We start from the raw sequence: 26,366 nt of genomic DNA, 5'->3' as shown, positions 1-26,366 counted from the left end.
TGATGCTTCAACTATTTTTTCTTTTTTGGTAAGGAATGATGCTTCAACTTTTAAATCCATACTATTTGAGAAAAATCGGTTCTTGTACCTTTCTTGACCATGTTGCAATGAAACAAATGAATTTGTTATTATTAATGCCCTTACTATATTTTAATCATGCTAAGATATCCTGGTTTGGATCTTCATTCTTCGCCCTTGAGACTTATCTTTCTTTTGTTAAGTGAGTTAAATCTTGGCTTGAGATCCTTGATTTAACTAATAGTGACCGTAAAAACTGTCTTAATTTAATGTTATTCTCTTGTAGGAAATCTAATGTATAAAAAATAGCAAAGTTTTTGAAAGATGTTTCGTCATTGACAATCCCTATGACACTTTATATTTGGCTAATAGAATGATATGTACAAGACTTGATTGGCTATCGTCATTGAGAATCCCTCTTTCACCAACAATCCTTCTTTAGAAACTTGTTTTTAAACTCCACTTGTATGCAAAGGTGAACTTTGATGGTGTTTTTCTAAAAGATACATCTAGTAATTGTGCTCTTATTTGGAATGAAATTTTTTTGTTGGTGATACACCATACTTTATCTACCCAATCCGCGGAAGATACGTGAAGTGGCTTGAAGTCCAACCCACTAGACCTCGTGTAAAATAGATCGGACCACTGGCAAAACGGTTGCACTGGTCTAGACACATCAACCAGATCTACTGAAAGCACCCTAGTGGATAGAGGCTGGTAACCGTAATTCACATGCGAAAATATTTCAGACCCTAGGATTTGAGGAGAGGATCACCCTTTTTTGAAGGGTTTTCTAATCCGAACACAAGGGGACCACCTTACAAAGAAAGAAAATTATCTGGCGGATCCAAGGGAGGATCAGAAAAAGAGGGTTGGGGATAAACTTGTATAAATAGGGGACTTTGCACCCATGTAAATCAATTTTTTCAAGTATTCTTTCATCAATAGAGAAATCAAGAAACCCTAAGGAGTGATCTTCATTTTCCATAATTGTTTTCAGTTTGATCTAGTATTAAAATTGCATTGTTTGAGGAATTCCCTCGAGCACCTTTCTTTGTGCTATAGTTGGTGTTGCTTTAAAAAATAATCTAAGAACTACCAATTTTGTTTAATTATACAGATTACACAGAGAGTTGAATCTGGATTCTGTATGACACTTTGATTCTCAGCCATGTCCGAACATAGAAGTGAGGGTGATTGGGAGGTTGAGGATGATTCATCAAATTCAAGGCTCTCATGCGGTCATGCCTCAACTCTATAAAGTCCCCTTTTTTTTTTTAACATGCCACGTTGGATTGTTGGATGGAAATTGTTGGAACTATTTACATATAACAAAAGGATGGGCCAGAAGTGACGCAGGTGGAGTGGACCTACAGGTTGGGCCCAAGACGAGTCCATGGTGCGGGGGATTCTGGACCAATAGTTTTTCCCCGGCTCGTACATGGCACTGGTCGGACCAGTCACCTTCAAACCTCAGCTCCCACGTGAAATTCTGAAATGAATGTGGTGAGAAGGATTTAGATTCTCTACTACCGAGCTGCCCGGCAGTACCGTGCTGTCGAGACGCGATGATGTGCATAATGACTGCCTTACCCCTATTCGGGCAAGGCGTTCGGGCAGGGGTAAGGTAGTCATTATGGTGGTGGAAATAGGCAATAGTCAGTTGTACTAAGCTGCCTAGCCATGACGAATAGATACACAAAATTGAATTGGATCGAAATTTGCTCGCTAGGTTTGACGGTTTGACCTTTGAGGGGCTTAAATAATGGACGAGATTGGGTCCATGTCCAACACCTTTGAAAATGATTAAAAGGCTTGAGACCGCTAGTATATTCCCTGAAAACTTTAGATTTTGTTTGGTATCATTCTCAGAATGCATTATAGGTTGAGAATATGTTGTGAGACGATAATATATACTATGAGAGGAGTTAGGAGTTGAGAATTGAGATTGAATATTAGGCTGTGTTTGGTATGTGTTATTGGAATGTATTCTAGCTTGATTTCACATTCTCGAGCGATAAAAACAACTATTTTTATCATCAGAATGCGAACTTGACTAAGAATACATACCAAATGCTGCCTAAAAGAGAGGGAGAAATATGGGGTTTAGTATTAAAAAAAAAAACCAATAACAAATCCTCACCGTAGGTTTCCTTTTTTGTGATTAAGCCACGCGTTATATATCAAGTTATTGTACGAGAACCTGATCCGGACTCAAAATAAATCCTTATTTTTGCATATAACCTTGTCTTTTTATGCAACTTAGACTTGTGCACGTGTTGATATTATACATATATTTCTATTTTTTTTTCTTCCAATTTCACTTGTCCTATTATCATGTAAGAAAGGGAGACTTGCTTCTCGATTTAATCGGATAATTTGTTTTAAATTCTCAAATGGCATTTCAATTGAGCTCAATACCGTTGATTTTAACATATTCCACATATTGATAACCCAAGTTAGCTTGGTCTGACCCTAGGTAGGGCTCTGCCTTTTTATCTTTTTTATCATTAAGCCATATAGTTAGTCCAATAATAACTTTTTTTTTCCAATAAGAAAGCCTCAAGGAGAGTTGAACTCATTGCCCCTTAGAAATTATAAGATATTGATTCTTGTCAAGTAAGCTGTCCCCTTGGGATTAATAACTAACTTTGAAAGTACGTGTGTTATCTTTCCCTCTTATTTGTTGAATCTTGTTTCCTTATCCCCTTCTTAAATTTTCAATGTTGGGTTCAAAATGAGTGGATTCTCTTAATCCTTTCTCATCGATTGGATTAAAAAAAATTTCTTTTAATCGACACTGTAAACTTAAGAGAAGGAATAGGGAATATGATGCGTATAAATAAAGTTAGACATTCTGCTTATAGTATTTTTGTTTTGATTTATTTTTACATAAATAGAAATAAATAAATATATATTCATGACCGGATTGGGCTGGGCTGGGCTCAACCAAAGGCCTTAGCCCAGGCCCAGAATGGCCCCCAATTTGGGCTTAGGAATCTAAACCCTGGCTCGCCCTGCAAGCTGAAAAGCCCTACTCAGGCTCTACGGGCTTGGTCTTCGAACGGGCACGGGCTCGTCGGGCCAAACTTGCACCCGGGTTTTTGGAATAAAACCGAATCAAAGCTTTCCTATATACTTTTGGGAAAAAATCTATCCGGCTGCGTCCCCATGCGTTCTCCCACATGAGGCAGTAAAATGACAACCCCACCCCTCCCCTTGAATACCCGTGCGCGATGCTATTGCCCCTCAACTGGCGCAGGGGCCACGCATCAACGTCTTAAACCCTACGAAGTACGACCGCAGGAGGGAAGACTTCCTCGTCCCCATTTCAAGTTTCCTGCAAATTTGGCGGAAGGCTCTGTACGCACAACGATGGTAGACGGTAGAGTACAATCTGAAGAGAAACGCAAAAAGAAGAAGAGAAAGCTTAGAGAATATGAAGAGAAGGACAGAGACAGAAAGACTTTGCGTATCGATTTTCCGGAGGAGAAAGAAGGAGGAGAAGGAGAAAGAGAGAAACACGAAAAGGGAGAAACGAACCAAAAGTTTAAAGGAGGACGATGGAAAAATTTAGACTTGATTTTATCTCTCCAGAGCAAAGAATATGATCTTCAAAGGTCAGTTTACTCACCTCAATTCATCCATTCCCTGTGAAATTACGTGCCATCGGTGCAAATTTTTTTTTTTTTTTAATGATTAGGTCAAAATGTTATGTAGGAAAGTAGAACTCGGGTTCCATTTCGTTAATTCAAAAATCGGTGAAGAGGGAGATGACACCAATGAAGCTGTTGAAATGGTGAGCGTCTCTCGCTTAGTTATATTCCTCAATGAATGGATTCAGTCCTTGTTAACTTCTTTGGACAAGAGAATCATTGTTGAAGGAAAGAAACCTCGGTCTGGGGTCACGGAGGCTTGTCTAGACTTTAGATGCTGGGTTGTTTTTAAATTCTGCCTGGAGGAGTCTACGAACCAGAACGTGTCACTGAGCTTCTCTCCAAATCTTTTGCGAGCAATGTCTTGCATTTTAAGGGATGCAATATCAACAGTGGATAGTATGCTGCAGCATGGGGAAGAGCTGGTTCTTATCGGTGAAGAGTTTGAACTCTACACTGTTGTGGCGGATTGTGTTACCTTGCTGTTCTCTTCTCGTGGTAGGGTGTTTAATGCCAATATGGACTTGTGGGCTTCGATGGTTATGTTGGTGCTTGAGCTTGACCACAAGATTTTATCTTATAAATTAGCTTTTGGTAATGCAGCCTCCCTTCTACTGCGCTTGTCGGGTCTGTTGCTTGAGCCCTTTACTAATTTATTAAGGGTTCACCCAAGTCCAAAAAATGTATTTCCTGTGATCGTGGATAGGCTTCTAGAGCCGCTACTGAGTTTGTTGAACATGTTGTATCTTCAGACAAATGGAGCTAGTTCTGCATTCACAGAAAATTTATTGAAGATTGCTGAAGATATTTTGTTGAATGGGCTATTCCATCCAGCCCATGTTGATGGTTTTCTAACCACACGCACCACAGAAAAGTATATAGGGTGTCATGATAGGAAAATTAAAGACACGATAATGCTTATTAAAAGCTATCACAGGCGTTTCTTCCAGAAATTAGAAAAAATCATGAGTGAGAAGACAGTGTCAGTACTAGGTGGTGTTGGAGAGCTCTTTCGCCTGTTTGTTATCAGAGTAAAGAAGCAAAAGCGAGCTTCAGTCCTGTCTGAGGGTACCAAGAAGATGAAAAAGACAATAATAGCAAAACACGTAGAAGGTGTTAATACAAGTTCTGCGTCTAATCTCTCTGCTAGGTACAATGATATAGTCTCAGAAAAGGCTTATTTTTCAAGTAGGCTGGACATGGAAACATGTAAAACCCTATTTGATCTCTTTGCACAGTTTATGGAATATTTGCTACTTGATCTTAAAAGGTATTCTGAAATTGATCTGGAAGAAGAGCCGCCATTGTTGGATATTCATTGCAGTCTCAAATGTACTAATAAGATAATTTCCAGTTTTATGCGGGAAAAAATATACGTACAGACTGAGGATACGACTGAGGGAGCACATATTAATTTCTTGAAGTTGGTCTATGATACAATTATATCATTTTCTGCAAAAATACAGCTACTCTGGTTGTCGGAATTGAAGAGAGGTGAGGGAAGGCATAAGGAGATGCTGCCTTCAATAGCCAAGGAGCTTTTTGTTGCTGTATGCTTATTCCTGGAAATTGAATACAAGGTTGTTGAGAATGATTTGGTAAGTTTGTGGCTTATGATGCTCTCATTCTTGGCTATTGAACAGTCTCAAAGTGATACAGCATGCGGAAATGTGTTAAGTTCAGAAATTCTGCACCTTGGATGCCAGTTGATTAATATCTATAGCGAGCTGCGCCAGGTTAGTAGAATACTTTCTGATTGGATTGCATTATGTACTTATTAATTTTTATAAAACTGTACGTGTACATAGTAAATGTGAAGCAATTGGATTCAGTTCCCCCCTATTTTCTGAGTGATTTTCTTTGTGACTACTATTTTCCCCCAAGAGTATGTATTTAGTCTGAGTACTCAATATTTTGTCGCCCTGCTTCTATTTTAAGATTATCACTTTTGTTGGATTTTCTTTTTTGCATAAATGATGAGCAATGATGATATAGTAAATAAAAAAGAAGATATTCATATGGGGTATATAATCCTCAATATTAAAAAATTGCCTGTATACAACATCTTTGCTGATGAGGCAGCTATCTTTAGTAACATTAAATATAGGGCTCTTTGGTGTGCACAAACACTTTCCTATCTTGAAGTCTTCAATTTGATTAATAGGTCTGTTAACCTCTGCAAACTTTTGGAAGGGTTTTGTCCTCAAGGCTTGATGCCATGTGAACCCCCTTCCACTTCAACTGAGCAATCAACTATTGTGGTTTGATCAGGTATAGGGCGGGCAATAGCCCAACCCAGCACGATCTCAGATCTGACATTGCCCAACTCAGGTCCAGCCCAACAGTCCAAGATATAAAAGGAGACTGAGATAGACATAAACTAGGAAACAAGCTAATCTAGAAACTACTAAATAAGAAACCACAAGAGAACGTATACCGCCAGCAACATAAAGTTTGTACATGACACATATGTACCCTCACAACTTACATATATATATATACATACATATTAATTTTATACATTGTTCCTCATATTTACAAGTGAAACAAATAAAATTTCATTTTACATGTAAACCCCTTCTCGAATTTACATCTTAAAGGAAAGGAATATCATATTTTACATCTGATCCTCCCTTGGTATATGCATGCCTTAGTTGCGCACCTGGCCACTGCTTAGGTTTGCCTTGGTGCCATGTCAACTATGTGCTAAGTGCCTCCAAGCTGGATGGTTGAATTGTTGCGGGGTTGTGCGAGTGTATTCCACATCAAGAAAATGCACTAGTAAGCAAGCACTATGAGGGATTTAAACTTAGAACCTAAAGTCCCAAGCGCCTGAGCCTAACCATCTGCCTGATGGCACTTTTGCTGTAGACATCATGACCTTATAAGGCATACTTTGATGTTTGAGTATACCACAGACTAACCATTGTATGTTTGGACTGTGGCCCAAATGGTTGGACCATTGAACCCCAACTGCCAGGCCTAGAAGGTCAGACATCCAATCTGGGTTCGTAACATTGGTATCCATATCGTTACATTACCTGAGTCTCCTTCATATAATTCTCAGAACTCCTCTGAAGATTGATGCCATTTCGAAAGCCAATGAAGAAAGCTTAGCCCTTACACAATCTCCTTCTCTCATGAAACCCATGCTTACGGGAATTCTAGAGTGGAAAGAGGACAAAAGAAGATACAATGCACTGAAGGTTTTCTCTGTTCTCCTTAACTTTTTTGGTATGTGGGGTCAACATGCGAGATCCTTTTGGTGTAAGTTTCATATCAGGTTGTAGGTTTTAGTTGATAATATGTCGCCTTGTAACAGTTATATGTAGTTGGGTTGTTAGGGAATATTTAGAGCATTCCTTTACTATCTAAAGTAGGTCAATTAGTGTTGGCAGCATGCTTACACAGATTCTATCTATATAATGAGTTGCTTGAACTTGTATTCATATTTTAGTGGGGGATGCTAATGTAATGGATGAAGGCAATTAATCGTTTGAATTAAAGTCCAAGTAGGAACTTTAGACCCTGTAGGAGTTGGAAAGTAGAATGGCTAGATGTCTGTCTATAGGACAATAAGCAAACACTTGGATTGACTCTCTGCCCCTTTAGGATAAAATTATACATAGTCTATAATTAAACTATTTTCTTCAACAGATTTTCTCACATTTGTTGTCTGGTTTATTGCTCTGATGGTTTCCTACTAATGTAGGTTAATGTTCCCATATTTGCGCTATCTAAGTCAGTGAGGATTTTTGGATTTTGTGATGATGACGGTCAAATGAGTTATTCAAGATTCATTTCAGCACCTTCATTGCCCTCTGAAGCATGTATAAGGTCAGTGGCAACGTTATTATGCTCACCAGATTTTAGGCTTGCTATTTCTAGTGCTATCAAGTCCATACCGGAAGGGCAAGCCAGTGGATGCATCCGTATGTTGAAATCAGATATAGTACTGTCCTTAGAATGGATGAAAGTTACTTCTTTGAGGGATTCCGCAGGAGAATTGGGGAAAGCTAATTTATTAAGTAACAGCATGTTGGTTTTAAATTTGCAAGCTGAACTTTTAGGAAGGGCTTTGTCTGAAGTGTACACCATTATATTAGATTCTTCAACTGTAACTACTGGTAACAGTATTCTTGTTGGAAGCTCTGTGAAGGATCTGATGACTGAAATATGTCCGACCTTAGGTTTCCTGGTTGGAGAGCAGAATGAGAGTGTCAATGAGTTCCTCTTTTCTGTCACAGGAAGAAGGTTTTCCAATCATAAGATGCCTGACCATGAAAATAATTTATCTACAACAGGGACCGTCACTGCCTGGATTTTAATGTTTTTCTTTCGTTTGTATGTTTCTTGCCGAAGCTTGTACCGGCAATCAATCAGCCTTATGCCTCCTGATTCTTCAAGAAAGGCATCCGCAGCAATGGGAGATTTGTTTACAGCATACTCTGGAAAGGATTGGATGGAGAAGACAGACTGGGCTGATGACGGTTATTTTTCTTGGATTATCAAACCTTCAGCTTCTCTTCTGACCGCTATAGAATCTGTTTCAAAAGTTTGTCTTCTGCACAATGTTGCTGAATGTCCCCCCCTTGTCTATGTTTTTCATACCATGGCTTTCCAGAGGATTGTGGATTTAAATATGCGGATAAAAGCTTCTGAATTCTCACAGGAGAGGGTTGTAAGGTTGGTCCAACTGGAAATGGATGATGCTGGGTTACGTCTGTCTCGTAAAGAAAAGAAAAAGTGGAAAAGGAAAATATCAATTCTTAAGAAAGAGGCATCTGATCTTACTAGCTTCATGATGGCATACCTCCCTTTAATTGCTAAGCGGGAAATTTCAGACTCTCTGACTTTTAAGGGAAAAGATGCATGTGTTGCTCATGAAAATGAAGCATGGGATTTCTGTGTATCTTCTATTAATGAAAAGTCATTGCCTACTGCACTTTGGTGGAGTCTTTGCCAAAACACTGATATTTGGTGTTCTCATGCTTCTAAGAAGGAGCTGAAGAAATTTTTATCCCTTCTTCTCTATAATTACTTATATTGCATGAGAAGCAGTTTAGGGGACATTAAAAAGCAAAACATGAATGAAAGTCATGAAACTGGGTATCTAAGGAAAGTAGCTGTGCATCAGATCTCGTTGGAACTTCTCAGGGACACTGTTCTTTATGAGGAAACAGTAAGAACTTATAAGAACTTGTCGTTAACTTTACTTTTTACTTCCATCTTCTCTGGCATTGTTTTTTTGTTTGCGTATGGGTTTTTGTTTGGCATGACCGGAGTAGTTTGGATGACCATGTTGTCTTACATATGGCAGCTTGGTTGGCAACCAAAGCACACATCTTGCTTGCTTCATGCAGCACATTTCTGCGCTGCCCAATAGCTCCTACAACCTTAGAAAAAAGTTGCATTTTTTTTTTGTGCAGTTGTATTTTAAAATTTAATAGGATTGGAGGGTCCAATAGAGTTTAGCTTTGAAAGAGACTGGGCATTGTCCATGTTGGCAATCCCGAGGACTGCTATTTAGATGGACTGTAAGTATTGGCAACATCATCCCTCCAAGAGGATGGAAATTGGGTTTGTTCTGACTCTGAGAGGAGTTGAAACCTTCCTTTCTTCCAAACCTTAACCAGTTGATTGGCTTCTCGCTATTTCCTTATATCACCCCCTTTTTTGTTATTTACTGTCCTATGAGGACTGTTATGAAACTGCATCATGTGATTTTTGTATCATCTTCTCCTAGTTCCTCTGCAGGCATTTGAGATCAAGATTCTGCCATATACTGGAGGAGTCAATAGCACCACAATTTTGGGATTCTCTGACCAAGGGTGTTAATTTTAGTTCATTACCTAATTGGCCAGAGGTTTTGGGGTTGCTAGAAGAATCATCAGTGCTTGTTCTTAAAGGCACAGATGTTGCACATGGTGCCTCTAGAATGGAAAGACAGGATTCTGTTCCTTCTAATTTTCCATCCATGGGAAGCCTAAAGGGACCGAAAGCCTTACACACTACCGGCATGGGACTTGAAGCTTGTCAAACTTTGATTCATTTCCTAAGTTGGATGCCAAAAAGTTATTCAAATTCAAGATCATGCTTAATTTATGCAACTTACATTCTAAATCTTGAAAGGTAAGCTTGAATCTTCTTTATTAATATTTTAAAGTATAAGTCAATCTTGTTTAGTGGTTTTCTTTCCATCCATTGAACAAATATTATATTGTACACTGCATTTGTATTCGTCTTGTTGGAGATAGAGATAGTTAGACTTTTCACTGTGAAAATGTTTTAGGACGGATATATATATATATATGCAAACTAATTGCGATTTTGTTCAGTAGCTAAATTGTCCACGCCGATTACTCATGTAAGGTCTCTGCAGTTTTTCATCATCTTCCTTTTTTACAAGGTGTAAATTAGACAATGAGCATCTTGAAGCCTCTGATATACTCTTAGACCGAGGAACCAACTCACATACACCCAGGTTATTTGGTGAAAGTGACATTTCTAATCTGATGATCATGGGTGAACATTTGTCTAATTGACAAATTGTGCTTCTCTACGATTTGTAGGAAACGGTAGTGTGCAATAAATCCACGTGTTGACACAGATGTGCTTGTTGACGTGGCTGGACATGAGGTGGAAATGCCTGTGGTGAGTGCAAGAATAAGAAGAAAGTATGAGAACAAGGAAAAGAAGAGGAACTTGTCTCAAAAAGGGAGAAAGAAAAAAAAGTGGAGGAAGAAAGGATTGGGCCTTAACTTGTTTTGCCACTGTTCATTGCTGCAAGTTTAAGTTGAGCTTTAGATTAGGTAAACAAGTAATGGAAGAGGAAGAAGATGGAGAAGGAAGAAGAAGAGAGAAGGAGAAGTTTGGAGGCAAGAGGAAGAGAAGGAGAATGTTTGAGTTGTAATGTGCTGTGTGTGAGAGAGATCTCTCCACACCTATATTGCTTCACTAATAGAAATAACAGAATTACATACACCTCCCTAAGGAGGTAAAGAGTAAAAAGGTAAAAAGATAGAAATTACATATTAGGGCAACTAGTCAACAAGCTAGTTCCAAAACTACCCTTAGAACATAACTTCTAATAACTCTAACACTCCCCCTCAAGCTGGAGAATATATATCATGCATTCCCAGCTTGCTTAAGAGAGTACTAAACTGAGAAAAAGCAAGAGCCTTGGTGAAGATGTCTGCCAGCTGATCACCAGTCTGCACAAAAGGAGTACAAACGTAGCCAGAGTCTATCTTCTCCTTGATGAAGTGCCTATCAACCTCAATGTGCTTAGTTCGGTCATGTTGGACTGGATTGTGGGCAATACTGATGGCAGCCTTGTTGTCACAGTAGAGTCTCATAGGGCCTTCAGTATCAAATCCCAGTTCCTGAACAAGTCTTTTCAGCCATATGAGTTCACAAACACCATGCGCCATAGCTCAAAATTCTGCCTCTGCACTGGATCTGGCTACAACCTGTTGTTTTTTGCTTCTCCATGTAACCAAGTTACCTCCCACAAAGGTACAATAGCCGGAGGTAGATCTCCTGTCTATAATGGAGCCAGCCCAATCAGCATCAGTGAAGCCCTCCACTCTCAAGTGATTGTGTGCTGTGGGAAGGGGCTGTGAAGCAGCCAAACCAATCTCAGATGTGGGTGTATTAGCCATATTATATGGGAAAGAGCACTTGACCATAAAACAGATAACAAACAGCAGTTGGGGAGTACACACTCAACCCAAATAGAAGAGTCCAATACCAAACAGAAAGTCCAGCAAGGAAAAACACAGATATAGGCTGGTCCTTAACACTTTCCAAGAAGTAATACAAGCTTAAAAAAGCTCCAAGATCTCAAACAAGATGGCCATTGTCATTCTTCAACCAAGAAATCAGCATAGGGCAGCCCAAATACAAAAAACACAGAGGAAGTGCAGTCTCGGTTTACCTGGGCAGAACAGAGATTCCATAAAAAACTGAGAGAGTTCCAATAGATACTTCAAGCTGCAAGGAGGGACTTAAGGGGCCTGATAAGTACTCTTGGGTGATTCCAAAGAGCTATTCCAAGGCTGAAAAAAATCTGAAATGAGAGAGAAACAAGGGCTGCAACCTCTGGCTGGCAGAAATTTCTGTAGTAGCTGTGAGAGCTACAAATCCATAAGGGAGCTGCAACAGAGTTCAAACAGCAGCTTCAACCACACAAATAGGTCAAATCGAACCTATTCCATGCTCTTTCAGCAATTATTTTTTACATAGGGATCTTCTCCTTGAACCCCTTTGTATCCTAGGGTTTCAAAGAGAAGAAAAAGAATAGGAGAAAGGAGCTAAAAACACAACTCTCAAACCTGCTCTGATACCAAGTTGAGTTTTAGATTAGGTAAACAAGTAATAGAAGAGGAAGAAGATGGAGAAGGAAGAAGAAGAGAGAAGGAGAAGTTTGGAGGCCAGAGGAAGAGAAGGAGAATGTTTGAGTTGTAATGTGTTGTGTGTGAGAGAGATCTCTCCACACCTATATTGCTTCACTAATAGAAATAACAGAATTACATACACCTCCCTAAAGAGGTAAAGAGTAAAAAGGTAAAAAGATAGAAATTACATATTAGGGCAACTAGTCAACAAGCTAGTTCCCAAACTACCCTTAGAACATAACTTCTAATAATTCTAACAGTTTAGGCAAACACCCTCTCCTAATAACATAAGTCCTGATTTTGCTGCAAGTTTAGGCAAACACCTTTTTTACAAGGTGTAAAATAGATAATGAGCATCTTGAAGCCTCTGATATACTCTTTGACCGAAGATCCAACTCACATACACCCAGTTTATTTGGTGAAGGTGACATCTTTAATCTGATGATCATGGGTGAACATATTTCTAAATAGTAGTGTGCAATAAATCCACGTGTTGACACAGACGTGCCTGTTGACATGGCTGGACATGAGGTGGAAATGCCTGTGGTGAGTGGAAGAATAAGAAGAAAGTATGAGAACAAAGAAAAGAAGAGGAACTTGTGTCAAAAAGGGAAAAAGAAAAAGAAGTAGAGGAAGAGAGAATAGGGACTTAACTTGTTTCGCCACTGCTCATTGCTGAAAGTTTATGCAAACACCCTCTCCTTCTAATAACATAAGTCCTGATTTTGCTGCAAGTTTAGGAAAACACCTTTTGTACAAGGTGTAAACTAGACAATGAGCATCTTGAAGCCTCCGATATACTCTTTGGCTGAAGAAAAAATTAAAAAAAGAAAAGAAAAGAAAAAGAAGTAGAAGAAGAGAGACTAGGGACTTAACTTGTTTTGCCACAGCTCATTGCTGCAAGTTTAGGCAAACACCCTCTCCTTCTAATAACTGAAGTCCTGATTTTGCTGCTCCTTTTAACTTGTTAGACTTTATCAGCCTTTTCAACATGCGTCCCTCAATGTTGTCTGTGACAACACTAGAATCTAGAACTTGATATCAGTACCTGGACATTAAGGGAGAGAGAAGAGATGATGAAAGTCAAAAAGAAAAAGAAGAGAAGAAGAGAGAATGCAGCGAACTGCCCATGGTTTGAGAGAAGAGCAGAATACTCAAACAGTGGTGGGGGGAGATATATTAATTTGATAAGAAAATTACAATAAAGGACAAGTTCACATGACTCAAGTGGACAGGTCAACATAACTTAAGTATACTTTACACTTGAGCCTTGAGGACTGAAAAATAAAGAGATGAGTACATTTATACCCCCAATCGATACTGACACAACTTAACATTTTCAAAATGCCTAGATGAGCTTAGGTGATGGCGGTATCCTAGATATTCCCCTAGCCAATGCCAGGTAGCCTAATGGGCTAAACTTTGGGCCTTTGCTTCTGGGAAACCTTCTTGAAGTGTTGTTCGTATCACACTACCCTTGACACTATAATGAACCACAACATGAATGTGTTTAAGGGATGATACTTGACATCAAGAGTGGTGAAGCATGGATTTACACCACTTGCAACACTACAATGCCCCATAATATGAATATGGCTAGAGAACAATGCTAGAAGAAGATTGCACAGCTCATAACACTACAATGCCCCCACAACATGAATATGGAAAGAGAAGAAGGGATAATAGCAGTGAAGCATTGGGTGAGGGTCAATTCAGACCACTTGCAAAATTAAAATGCATGAGAATCATAAGAAGAAAATTGCACCACTTGTAAGAGTAACCTGAATATGGAAATAATGGAAAGGGATACTGCTTGACACCCAGTGAGGGATGATTGATTAGAAGCTCTTGAAGTGCTGATGTGGGAGCATCTAACACTATCTGTTCTAGTTCTTCTAGGTAAGGTTCAAAATATGAATACTGGGTAGCTTTTCTTGTTCCGCATGGTTGCAGGATATGTTTCCCGTGGGTGTTTTAAATTCAGTGCCTCCTATCCCCTCCCCATATTTTGATGACTAAGGTTTCACTGCTGCCTAGAGATTGCAAACTGAAATATTGTTTCTCCTCAATGAATCAATCTTTTGTTGTTGTCTGTCATTTTTTGTTTTATGGGCTTCAAGTCCCTATTCTTCAGTGTTCATCTTGTTATGCTGCTACATTAAGTTGGCATTTTTATGTGGGTGCATGGTTTTTTTTTTTTGGATGTGTTACTATGTTTGGATGCTTTTGCATTTAAATTTGTCTTTCCCACTTGAGCATATTCTTGATCAAATTTGACTCTTGCTTTCCAAATGCATTGTGCTTGTTGTGTATTGACAAACTTGGTTTGCCTACAGGCTTGTGGTTTTTGGCTTATTAGATTTTCATGGTGAACTAGACACGGTTAATCACAGTGATCTCTTGAGATTGTTTGTATCTTGCCGGAGGGCATTGAAATACTTAATGATAGCATGTTCTGAGGAGAAGATGGAAGTTGGATCATCATCAGTTATTTCAGTGCTCTTTGAGAGTTCGGGTTCTCTTTTATGGCTTTTAAGGTCTGTTTTTGCAGTTCTTGGGCTCTCAATCATGGTTTCAGAAGCGTCTGGTGGCCCAGTGAAAGATATGGTCTTCTCGCTGATGGACCATACATCCTATGTGTTTTTGATGGTAACCAAAGAACATTTCCATCTAGCAATTCACTCCCTAATATATGATGAAAATCCTTGTGGAGAATTCCTCGAGTCTGGTATGATCTGTAATGAAGATAACTTAGTTGACTCTGATCCAAGATTTGACTACTCTGGACATGCTAATGCCTGGAAAGGTGTGGTACTTATGGCGGACATTTTGAAGGAACAGACACAAAGCTTCCTTGAATCTCTAAAGAATACCCATTGTAATGTAAACTTTGAACCTGGTGTTGATGTTGTGAATTTGAATAAGTTATCCTCTATAATATCTTGTTTTCAAGGTTTTTTGTGGGGTCTTGCATCTGTCTTGAACAATGTACATGAGAAGTGTTCCACAGCGAAAACAAAATCATTGATACGGAAACTTGTTCATATCCCTGAACTCAGCCCCTGTATCTCTGTGTTTGAGGATCTTATACTTCTTTACTTACAAGTACTGCTTTTTGAGAATGGTTGGCAGGTTGAGAGTTCATGTGGTGTTAAAAGTCTTCCTAAGTTCAACAACAATAATGGTTCATTGAGCTTCAAGGTGCCCTGTTGGTCTTTGCACAAATATTCTGGAGATGAGGTAATGAATCCTGACAAGCAGGAAGAGAACATTGAAGGTGGAAAGAATGATTTGGCATTAGATACTGACAATTGTCATGGAAGTGCTTTGAGTTCTGGAGTTAATGGTTTTAGTGTTTGGAAGAAAAGTTTGCTCTCTGAAAATTCTGAATGTACTGACGAGGATATGCTGACTGAGTTTGATCCATTTGAGCTGCAAAATCTGAAGAAGGATTTGATGCAAAATTTGTTAAAAGGTGAACATCCTGAAGTAGCATTTTCAGTCCGACAACTTTTTGTTGCAGCTTCTGCTATTCTAAGACTACAATTGCAGATTAATTGCAGCCCCTTGTCATCCACCTTGATACCTATTTTTGTTGGCATTTCACAGTTCTTGTTAATGGAGTTCTCAAACATGAGTGCGATGCCACACTCGTTTTCTTTTATTTGGTTAGATGGTGTTCTAAAATATCTTGAAGTTTTAGGGGGTCACTTTTCTTCAACCAATCCCACATCATCTAGAAGTGCGTATGCTCAACTAATAGATATACATTTAAGGGCTATAGGGAAATGCATTTCTTTACAGGGAAAAGGAGCTACTCTTCAATCTCAGGAGAGAGAATTGGGTAAAGAGACACTTCAAGGTCAAATAGGGTCATTTGAATCCCCTTTTTGTCATGAGCTCTATAGCTTGGGTGAGTTTAAAGCTAGGCTGAGGACGTCATTCACAGTTTTCATCAGGGAACCTCTAGAGCTGCACTTATTGTCAGCAGTACAGGCTATAGAGAGAGCACTGGTAGGTGTGCGGGAAGGCTGCAATATTTCTTATGAGATAAATACTGGAAACCCAGATGGGGGAAAAGTTTCATCTGTTGTTGCAGCTGCGGTTGACTGCTTGGATGTGGTCCTTGAATCTGTTTCAGGTACTACTGGATTGTTTGTCTTCTATAAATTTAGCAACTATAATGATCATATAACTTTGTTGGTAAGAAAATGCCAAAATATGTCTTTGTTAAGTTTCTGAAACAGTATATCTGTTCTGTTGTTATGCTATATGAGGTTTGGAGCACCCAGTTTGATACGACTTCCATTAGTTTTTTGCTTACAGAAAACTGTATTTTTGGGTTTCTTGTAATTCTTCTGCTTTCAAGTACTTATATTTCACTTGAATTGTTCATTCTTTCATTTTTTTTAAAAACTTTTCCTAGTTCCTTGAGACTGCCAGATGATTTCTGTGATTACAACACCTGGCCCTAGGTATCATTTGGATATGCCTTTATACTGCAACGATGATATGTATCGTGACCAGATCTGTTGCTGGCTTCATCTTTTAGATTAAGTTAGCTGGAGTCTCAAATGGGCATTATTGTCTTGGATTCATCTTATTTTAGTGTACAGTACACATGTTGGGAAGGATCCATTCTTCCAGATGGCAAACTTTTTTTCTCTTATTACTAGAAGGGAAGCTGTTTCAAGAGGCATAGTGTTGTGTTCTACTCCAAGGGAAGATTGGTGATCGAGCTTATCAACCCCTCAAGGCTTGTTATTATCATATGCTTCTTTTGACCGTGTCATGGGTCTGGGATGGTGCTTCTCAAGGGTATTATGGAGTTTTTAGATGGAGTACTTTATGTGAAATCTAATGGAAGGTGCATCATTGTGTTAAATGTTCTGACAACTGTAAGCTTGCAATGCTTTGGTATAGTCATATGAACACATGCCTAGTGTTTGGTCTGTCACATCGTAGAATCCAAACTTCAAACCTGTATAACCTGACTAGATTATTGACTGCATGATCTGATGTAATAAAAAAAAAATCAATCAGAAAATAAAAAATCTTGTTAGCAGTTGATGTGTCTGTCGGGATGCATTTCTCTTATTTTTTTTCTTTGTTTACTGGAACATGCGTGTTCTGACTCATTACCTGCTTTTCAGGGAGGAAGCGCTTGAACGTGGTTAGAAGACATATCCAAAGTTTCATTAGTGCCTTATTCAACATAGTAGTACACTTGCAGAGTCCGCTAATCTTCTGTGTGAAATTAACCTGTGATGATAGAGATACTGGTCCTGATCCTGGATCAGTCATTCTTATGTGTGTCCAGGTTCTAACAAAAGTTGCTGGAAAACATGCCCTGTTTCAGATGGATTCTAGTCATGTGGGACAGGCTCTACATGTACCAGCAATGCTTTTTAAAGATTTCCGTCAGCTGAGAGCCCAAGCTACATCCAATTCTCTATTCTTTAGCGAACAAGAATCAAAGCCTGTAGCAGTTGTGGATTCCTATGTTGTAGTTCAGAAGTTTACAGTAGAGTTGTTTAGTGCATGCTGCAGATTATTGTGTACCATGGTTAGGCACCATAAGAGGTATGAGTATTTATTTCCATTATTCTTATTCATGTGCAACATTATTTTGACGATTTACTTATGGGATTGTCTGAATGACTCCTAGATTGGTGTATTTAGAACGTGTAACCTTCTTTTAATTGCCACTTGAGTTATCCTCAAAAGTTCTTTAAGTCAGGGGTAAAAGAGGGTTTTCAAAGTTATTTGAAAGTGACTTATCATTATGTCATTTCAACGACTGTCACTGTCTCACACTTTTTGAGTACATATGTGAAATAAAATTTTTACCCTCATTTAAAGAAAAAGTTTGTTGTACTAAGTGGGCAAAAAAATAAGGTTACAAATTACGTGAGACCTTAAGAGGTGTCAGTAAGAAAATCCCTTTTTGTTGGGTGAATAAAGAAATGCATTAAAGAGGAAGGAAAATATATACAAGGCCACTCCTAAGGGGAACAAAGAAAAGAAAAGGCAAAAACCAAAAAGAAAGGAAAACAAAGGTTACTTAGAGAAGCCGAATCTGAAGATCCTAAGAAGAGACAATGTGGTGGTTCTTAGCACAGTCAGAGGGACCACCTGAATTGAGTTGGCCTTACTGCTGGCGTATTACGATCGTGAGGTTGAAGACAACAAATACCCCTGTTTTCAGATTTTTATTCTATTTTTATCTACACTGTACTATTCCAATTCCAAAATAGTCCATTCTCTGTAAATTTAATTCCTGATTTGTCCCTGCTCCTGTTAACTTACCAAAATGGACTCAAAACTTCCATTTATTTACATTTATGCCACTAGGCCCTTGACTTGAATTATCTATTATTCTTGTGGGCCCATAGTGCTCCCAAAGCAGGACTTTGTGACCTGGGATTGCATCATTTACATTCCATTAGCTACTTAGTTTTTGTCATGTGTTCTTGGAGTATGGATTTTTTTGGAGTTTGGGTGGTGGGTAATTTTAGAGGTCTTGTAGACTTGTAGGGCAGGTTTCAGGGGTGTAGAGGTATGTTGGACTTTTGACCTGGGTGCATTGAGGGAGTGAGAGGATTTGAAAGTGTATGCATCATGCTCCTAGATGGAATGGAATGATGAAACAGGAACCATGTGGCCATCCCAAATCATCGAGGCTTTGGTCATGGTGACTCTTGTGAATTTATCCATAGACAGCATCCATCTCCTAGTGGCCCTTTACCAAACATGAGTTTCATCTTTCACTGGGTTTTTTTCAGTTGTAAGAGTTTTATCAGTGGCTTTTTCATGCCCTATGTTTTAAAAGAGTTTATTTCATAGAAGCTATAGTTTTTCGCTCTTCCATTATCCTGTCCTAATGTAGAGTAAGTTTTTATTTTCTACATCCATATATTAATTACATAGTTTAGTGGTCCATCTAGAGGCAAGTGTGCTGCAGTGCTGCAATTCAAGAATTACTTTCTTTCGCAAGTAGGCAAGTAGCCTATAATAATATTTTGGGTATCTATAGGGTTTTAGGGTTTAGGGTATTCATGTTATTTTTATGGGTAATTTACACATACCACCCCTGAGGTTTGACGAAAGGATATTTTCACCCCCCAGTTTTGGAAAATTCTGCGTACCCCCCTGAGGTTTGCAAACGGTAACAAATAAGCCCATTCCGTCAGTTCATGACTAACACTGTTAAAAAATAGACTTGAACTGACGGAATTGCCCTTCTAAGAAGAACCCAAAAAAAAAAAAAAAAAAAAAAAAAAAACCAAAATCTGCAACTCATCTTCCCCAAAATCGATTGGGGAAGATGATTGGCAACCATCCTAGCGTCCCATTGATTCGTCAATTACCCTTAATTTAATTCCTACTTGGGTTTCATGGTGGAGAAGTACCAATAACGAAGAAGAAAGCGCGCTCTCAGCAAGATTGTTGAAGAATGCAACAACTGTAACTTGTGAAAAGGTTGTGCTGCAAAATAAAATCATATAACCCATAAAAAAAATAAAATAAGATGTGAAAAACCAATTTCCAAAACCTGGAATCTTAGGAAATAATGGAATCCATAAGGCCTAATCTTAGATACTTATATTGAAGAATGCCAAATTCAATCATGGAAAGCGAGAATTGCAGTACAGAGATCCAGAGTTTAGGTTGAAATTTTGAACGTTTCGGTGAATGGAATGTAGTTACCTAATCCTCAAAAGGTAAAGAATCTCCTCTACTGAAGGGATTCTACTAAAAAACTGTATCTTCGAGGAGGAATCTTCATCGAAGTGAACAACATTGTTTGTCTTCTTGGAGATTGTTCGCAGCGAAGCCGCATCAATGCCGCCGATTGAATCCCTAAGGAAAACTTTTATGTACAAGGCTGCAAGCACCGCCACTGTCGCTGAAACCTGGAAGACATTTTGAAATTTCAGTGAGGAATGCCCCCAAAAGATCTTCTGTCACGGGAGTAATGGAGATTCAAGCAGAGAAGCAATCGAGGAGCAAAAATATAGATGGTTCTTCTCCAAATACTCCAAAAAAAAAAAACAAAAAAACTGAGAAGAAAAAGAGAGACCTAAAATGTCAAAGCAGTGGAGAGGAAGAGAGCAGTTAGAGTTCCGCAGATGAATGCTATAGACACGATACCCGACAGAATCCCTAAACGGTTGAAAAGTGTTTTGAAACCCAATTGCCTAGGGTTTTCCAGTTTAAAACCCACTCCTTTTATTTCTCTTAATCATAATTACAGAAACAAAAGAAAAACCCTTATGGTTTTGAAACCTTCAACTCAATTGAGGAAGATGAGTTGCAGGGTTTTTTTTTCCTTTGTAAGGGTAATTTTGTCCATTCACCTCTTTTTTTTTTGGGGGGGGGGGGGTTCTTCTTAGAAGGGCAATTCCGTCAATTCAAGTCTAATTTTTAACAGTGTTAGTCATGAACTGATGGAATGGGCTTATTTGTTACCGTTTGCAAACCTCAGGGGGGTACGCAGAATTTTCCAAAACTGGGGGGTGAAAATATCCTTTCGTCAAACCTCAGGGGTGGTATGTGTAAATTACCCTATTTTTATTGTTTCCATTGTTCTCAATAGTATTGTTCGGTTTTGTTCTTTTTTTTTTTCAAATATTTTTTCCTATGCAAAATGTTAGGTTTGCGTTCCTGTGATTCACCTTCTTTGTAATATGGGGAACTGATTTGTTTGTAATGCTGAATACAATCCACAGTGAGACTGAACAATGCATTGCTCTGCTTGAAGATTCAGTTTCTGTTCTCCTTGTTTGTTTGGAGACGGTGGATACTGATTTAATGGCCAGAAAAGGTTACTTTGCTTGGGATGTACAACAGGGAGTAAAGTGTGCTAGCTTTCTCCGGAGGATATATGAAGAGGTATGTGATATCAGAAACAAGCCATTTTTTATGAGTCATGATTTTCTGTTTACTGAAATCCAGATGCACTTCAGGCTTGGTTGGTTTTTCAGACTAGTGAGAACATTTTATGATTTGGAACAAGAAATATATGAAAAAGAGGCTGTGTACTTTAATAAGGTGAATTTAAGGACTGCGTCCTATTTTATCCTGTATTGATCACAGGTTTTCATGTTACACGGGGCAATTTTGCTGTATATATCAGATAGTGCATAAAATCCCACTGTCAGGGAAATGCTGGATAATATATCAAACTTATCTATAACTTTGATAGGTTCTATTCCCACATAGTCGCATACAATATTTGGATCCAGTGGGGCTGGTAAAATTTTCCATTCAATAAAACTGGCTCTTACACCCTAGAGCGGGACTGAGATACTTATATAAATACGATTTAAGATTGACTTCACCTTCAGATTGCATTTGTTTGGGGAGGAAGATTGAGGAGAAGAAGAAAAAAAAATGAAAATTAAGTAGAGAGATTATATATGGTTTGGTTGACAAGAGAAACTTGAGATAGAAAAGAAACCATAGGAGTGTGGCTCAATGTTTTCTTCTTTGCCTTTTTTTTGTTTTACATTGAGAGAAACGTTAAATTAAGAGAGGGTAAGCAAATTGACATAAACCCTGCAAGAAAAGGCGAATATGGGACAGAATAAACAATAAGAAAAAATGTGGCTCAAAACTTTTCTCCTTTACCACTGGGAGCACTAAATGTGAAAGGATTTTTAGATAAAGAGAAGTGAATTTTTTTTTTGTTTTTGTGTGTGTGTGTGGTGGGGGGGTGTTGTGGAAGCAAATTGATACGATGACGATGACAACAATGATCATGATCATTACTATTATCTTTGGGTTGGCAACAAAAGATTTTTCAGTAATAAAGGAGTACCAAATGTACAAGTGTAAACAACAGAAAACTCTACAAATACAAGATGACCATTTATCTGTACTCTTTGATCAGATATCCAACCTAGCCCACCAGTTGCATCCCAGATCATATTTACCAATACCACTTAAACTCCTTGCTAGCAACGTGCAGTCCACCAATACATTTCCTATATGTTGCACTTGCATTTATCTTGCATATTTTCTTCCTGTCATAAAACACCATCTACCCCATGAGACTCTCGTGGGTTAAGTGTACAATTTATGCAAGTCAGTCACTATTGAAGTCTGAATTGAGTCATTTTATGATATTGTACATCCCATTCATCATTGATTTTATTAAACAGTAGCCTCACATAAGATTAGTCTAGTGGAACCATTTCCATTATATTATGATGATAACAATTTGTTATGATTACTACTGCGATATATATGATATTGATGTATTGGATACTCCCTTCGTTCTGCAAAGATAGTACATTAGTACTTCCCTTTTTAGGCTGTCCCCAATCATTTGTCTAGCATAAAAATTAAGTAATAGGTTCGTAGGAAATTTACCACTTTAAACCTTGGATTTATTATTTAATTTGACAACAATTTTGCCCCAAGTAATGGAATGACAAATTTGGAAAATAAGATGGTCTTGCTTTAACCGCTTATTTTTTTTTAAAGGGGAATTCATTGCGGGACAGAGGGAGTATACAATACATCAGTAAGGAAAGTGGGATCTTCTATAGTTCATGATTCCTAGAGAATAATGCTGACAACCTGCCACAGGGCAGTACATGGATGGGTGAGGCCATGCATCCATATCAGGGTAATAATTTCGGCCTAATAAGAGTAATGAAAGTGGCCACAATATCAACCCAAATTTTTCTGAAAATTGCAAATGTGCCTTGGGGGAAATGAATAAACTTTTGGTTCAACTTTGAGCCACTTCCCCTGCTCTTTTTTTACTAGATTCTATGAAGTTAGTGGGCAACAAAGACCAGCTAATGCATCAATAAGATATTTGGTGCATATTGGGGGTAAAAAGGACATGAGGAAATGGCTTGGGGTTGAAATGATGAGAAAAGACTACAGTTTTCATTATATGATAGCAGAGGGTGACCTTAGAGTGGATGGCAGAACGAGATTAGTATAGGCTGTATGGCTGGCTTCTAGTAGTTGGATAACACTTAATCAGTTGAATCTTACTGCACTGCCTGCATGATGTGAAACAACCGAAGATTGTCAGTTTTCCATGTTGTTTTGTCTTTCCTCATTATTCTTTTTCACAGATGTAGGCTCAGCCATCAATAAACTAGTGGTCTGCTGAGAATGTTGTCTTTTGTAAAAAATTGATTGCTGTTGTATGAAATAGAGTGAACAGTTGAGGATATATTCGTATAATATATTTAGTTCAAGGTTTAAAAACTCAGAAGTGATGGAGTATGTAATTGCTCTCCATCGATTCTGAGTCGAATCGACCCAGGCCTAACTCGGTTGGACTGAAGTATGCGTAGAATTGGGTTAATCGGAATCGGCTCCAGTCAATTCCAAATCAAATCGTCCTGTTCTGCCAATTCCGATCCGAGTTTTAAAACAGTGATTTGGTTTTAGCTTTTATGTGTTTTTTCTCAATGTTTTAACTATGCTCTCAGTGTCAATCCTGTTTCCAGATTTATTTAACCCTACTGGCTATTCAAGTGTCTTGCTTCTTGTAATCTTACGTTATTGTATGCTACCTTTTACAGATAAGGCAGCAGAAGGACATCCTGGGGCGGTATTGTTTTCAATTTCTGTCCAGTTACATATGGATCTATTCAGGATATGGTCCTTGTAAGACTGGCCTCAAAAGGTTTTGTTTAACATCTAGTCTGTGACTGAATTATAATTATTAGGAGCTCAATCTAATAATCACTTTTTGTATCTATTTTACACTCAAATTTCTGTTCTAATCAGCTTGTATTTTAAGCACTAGTCCTGAAACTGCAGGGAAATAGATGAGGCTCTGAGACCAGGGGTCTATGCTTTAGTCGACGCGTGCTCGTCAGATGATCTTCAACATCTTCACACTGTATTGGGAGGTTAGCATTTTGTTCTGTTGCAGACAATAAAATTAGAATCTGAGGAACAGTTCAGTATCTGGAATTCACCATTCTTTTGTTGCTATTGTCTTGCAGAGGGACCTTGCAGGAGCACGCTGGCTACTCTGCAACATGACTACAAACTGAATTTCCAATATGAAGGAAAAGTCTGATCTGAATTATTTCTTTTGCCAAAATCATCTTTATTCCCCCAAGCGGCTGTTTAGATAATGAGAAAAGCTATGTGGCGAGAGACTTGCAGAATGGCATTCACCAACACAAATCAAGTTGAATGTTGTCTTAGTTTCCTTAACCAAAGCCTTTCTATGACATATTGACATGAGGTAACTCTGGCTGCAAGTTATTGTCTTCCTCTCCACCTCCCCCAAATTTTGTATTTATTCTTATTGACTGGATTGAAGATTTATGCCTTCCAGATTCCCTGTTATAGAGAAAACTGGAGATAGCAAAATGAAAAATCACCACAATTGATTGGCATCACGGGGTAATGTCTCAGAACACAGATACTAACAGGTAAACATGATAGATTCAACAATGTTGTAGACTAAAAAGAAAGCATGTAAGTTTTCTTGATTGAGGAAGGGCTGCATCTTAATAATTACACTATCATTAGCCTTGATGAAAAGCAATCCAGTTTGTCTGAACTCTAAACTAATGCCATTGTATCCTTCAAATATGATCCATAATGAAGTTTTCTGTTGCTTCCTTGTACAACTTGGGATATTGCTTCTTTTCTCTTTTAAGTTTAGTGGGTCTTGGTTTCACTCAGAGGTGTGGGTTAACAGGATAGAAGAAGCCCATGATAGGTGCATATGCAGGAGTCGCCTGTTTCAATGTGAGTTTATGGGGATATTTTCTACAAAATTGATTAATTAGTGAGGGACACATATAATCACTTATCTATAATTATACCCAGTTGAAACTTTGGACATGTACGAGCCATTTTTTATGGAATATGATTTGCAACCCCTATTAGTTTGTTAGTCTAAACTCTAAACTATCTTTGTTGTACTTTGTGTGTGTAAGAAAAGAATCTGCCACGCAAGTAGAGCCTAATGTAAATCTTGCAAAATTCTGAGGTGTTGTTTCTACCAAACATGTGAGTAACACATTTCTCTTCTGGATTCTGGAACAGTTCCCTCTGTCCCTTTTGAACCTTTCCATCCCTTCCTTGCTCCTGTTGGCGATACCACTTCTTTCTGTCTCTTTCCCCTATCATTCTCTCCATGTCTTTCTTTCTTCTTCACTTCATGAATATCCCTCTGACTCTGGCAAAACCATTATGCCTCCTTCCCCACATTTCTCTAATTTTTCCTTGTTTTCAAACTGAAACCAAAACACGAAGAATGAAGAATGGACAAAGACTGCATTGAAGGAGGAAAAAGGAAGAACTTGTGGGAAAAGATAATGTGAAGAGGAAGAAGGCTTCCCCACTCCCTGTCACCACAATTGCAATTAATCTCTCTCTGCCCTCTTTCAGTTTCGTATAGCAGGATCCTTTGAAGCTTGGGATGTGGTGGCAACAAATAGCGATGGCAAATGGTCATGCTTAAACTTGAATCAGACAACAATACTCAGATATTTCAGGCAATATTCTTTAGACAATCAAGTATCATTTCTTGTAGGGATGACAGATATTTCATGCTGCGTATGTAACATTTAGAGTTGGGCAAAGCTTCAAGGAACTAGTTAGATACATATGCTTTCATAATACCATTGCATGTTAAATGAAAAAAAAATATGGGTTTCCTTTCAATTCCATCTTCACATATCAAGTACTGTTTGGGAATGAAAATGCCATTTACTTGGTTAGCATAGGAAAAGAAAAATCTAGAATTTACTTTCTTCCCCAAATTTAAGGATTTAGATGTGGCAAATACACACACCTGATATGCTTAACAATTAGAATAGTTTTGCAATGTATTTCATTTTTAAAACACTGTTTGATGATTTTTCTTTGATGTGATTGGACCAACAGCAATGAACATTATGTTGAAGAGAATATTCTGATTTGAGATTTCAGTGAAATATATTTAGGTTAGACGATACTAATACCCTTCCATGGTTTGTCTTCAACCTCATGTCTCATGCCGGTAGCAATTCGAGCTCAAACCCTATGGTCATGTTAGTTTGGCAAGAAAATAAAGAAGAACAAGAAGTGAGAAAGTTCTGGTAATTTTTTGTTTTGTCAATGAAAAAGAATTTTAAAGAAGGAATATTATTCATTTTAAATTGAAATGGAATAATAAAATCTTCTCTCTTTCTTCCAACAAAATATAAAATTTCTTTGTAAATAAATTTATGGAAAAAAGAACCCTAAAAGGCAGTGTGGTTCTTGTGCCCACACACAGAGGGGTGCGAGATAACCACCCCGCTCCCCATGA

The 26,366-nt window shown here is 38.3% G+C and overlaps 1 protein-coding gene and 1 long non-coding RNA gene across 4 annotated transcripts; one reads left to right on the top strand and one right to left on the bottom strand.

The window, feature by feature from the left end:
* Positions 1-3,325: 3,325 nt before the first annotated feature.
* Positions 3,326-24,684, top strand: LOC122658537. 3 transcript variants are annotated; one of them, XR_006332457.1, is made up of 12 exons: positions 3,326-3,638; positions 3,739-5,410; positions 7,387-8,856; positions 9,421-9,806; positions 14,410-15,198; positions 15,232-16,214; positions 17,227-17,656; positions 20,806-20,968; positions 23,629-23,732; positions 23,870-23,961; positions 24,058-24,305; positions 24,399-24,684. XR_006332457.1 is itself a non-coding variant. In XM_043853544.1 (11 exons), exons 1-11 carry the CDS (start codon positions 3,394-3,396, stop codon positions 24,132-24,134), a joined length of 6,411 nt encoding a protein of 2,136 aa, XP_043709479.1. In that variant the 5' UTR covers positions 3,326-3,393; the 3' UTR covers positions 24,135-24,428. The 3 variants fall into 3 exon arrangements, 1 of the variants encoding a protein (XP_043709479.1); XR_006332458.1 differs by having other exon boundaries at positions 24,384-24,684; XM_043853544.1 differs by having other exon boundaries at positions 24,058-24,428.
* LOC122658538 lies at positions 19,486-20,244 on the bottom strand. Its single transcript, XR_006332459.1, has 3 exons — positions 20,157-20,244; positions 19,784-19,989; positions 19,486-19,561 (listed from the first exon to the last, which is right to left on the bottom strand). It is a non-coding gene; the product is annotated as an uncharacterized LOC122658538 (long non-coding RNA).
* Positions 24,685-26,366: the final 1,682 nt, after the last annotated feature.

This window comes from Telopea speciosissima, chromosome 4 (assembly GCF_018873765.1).
Source record: "Telopea speciosissima isolate NSW1024214 ecotype Mountain lineage chromosome 4, Tspe_v1, whole genome shotgun sequence".
NCBI classification, from domain to species: Eukaryota; Viridiplantae; Streptophyta; class Magnoliopsida; order Proteales; family Proteaceae; genus Telopea; species Telopea speciosissima.
This window is presented reverse-complemented; position numbering and strand designations above follow the sequence as displayed.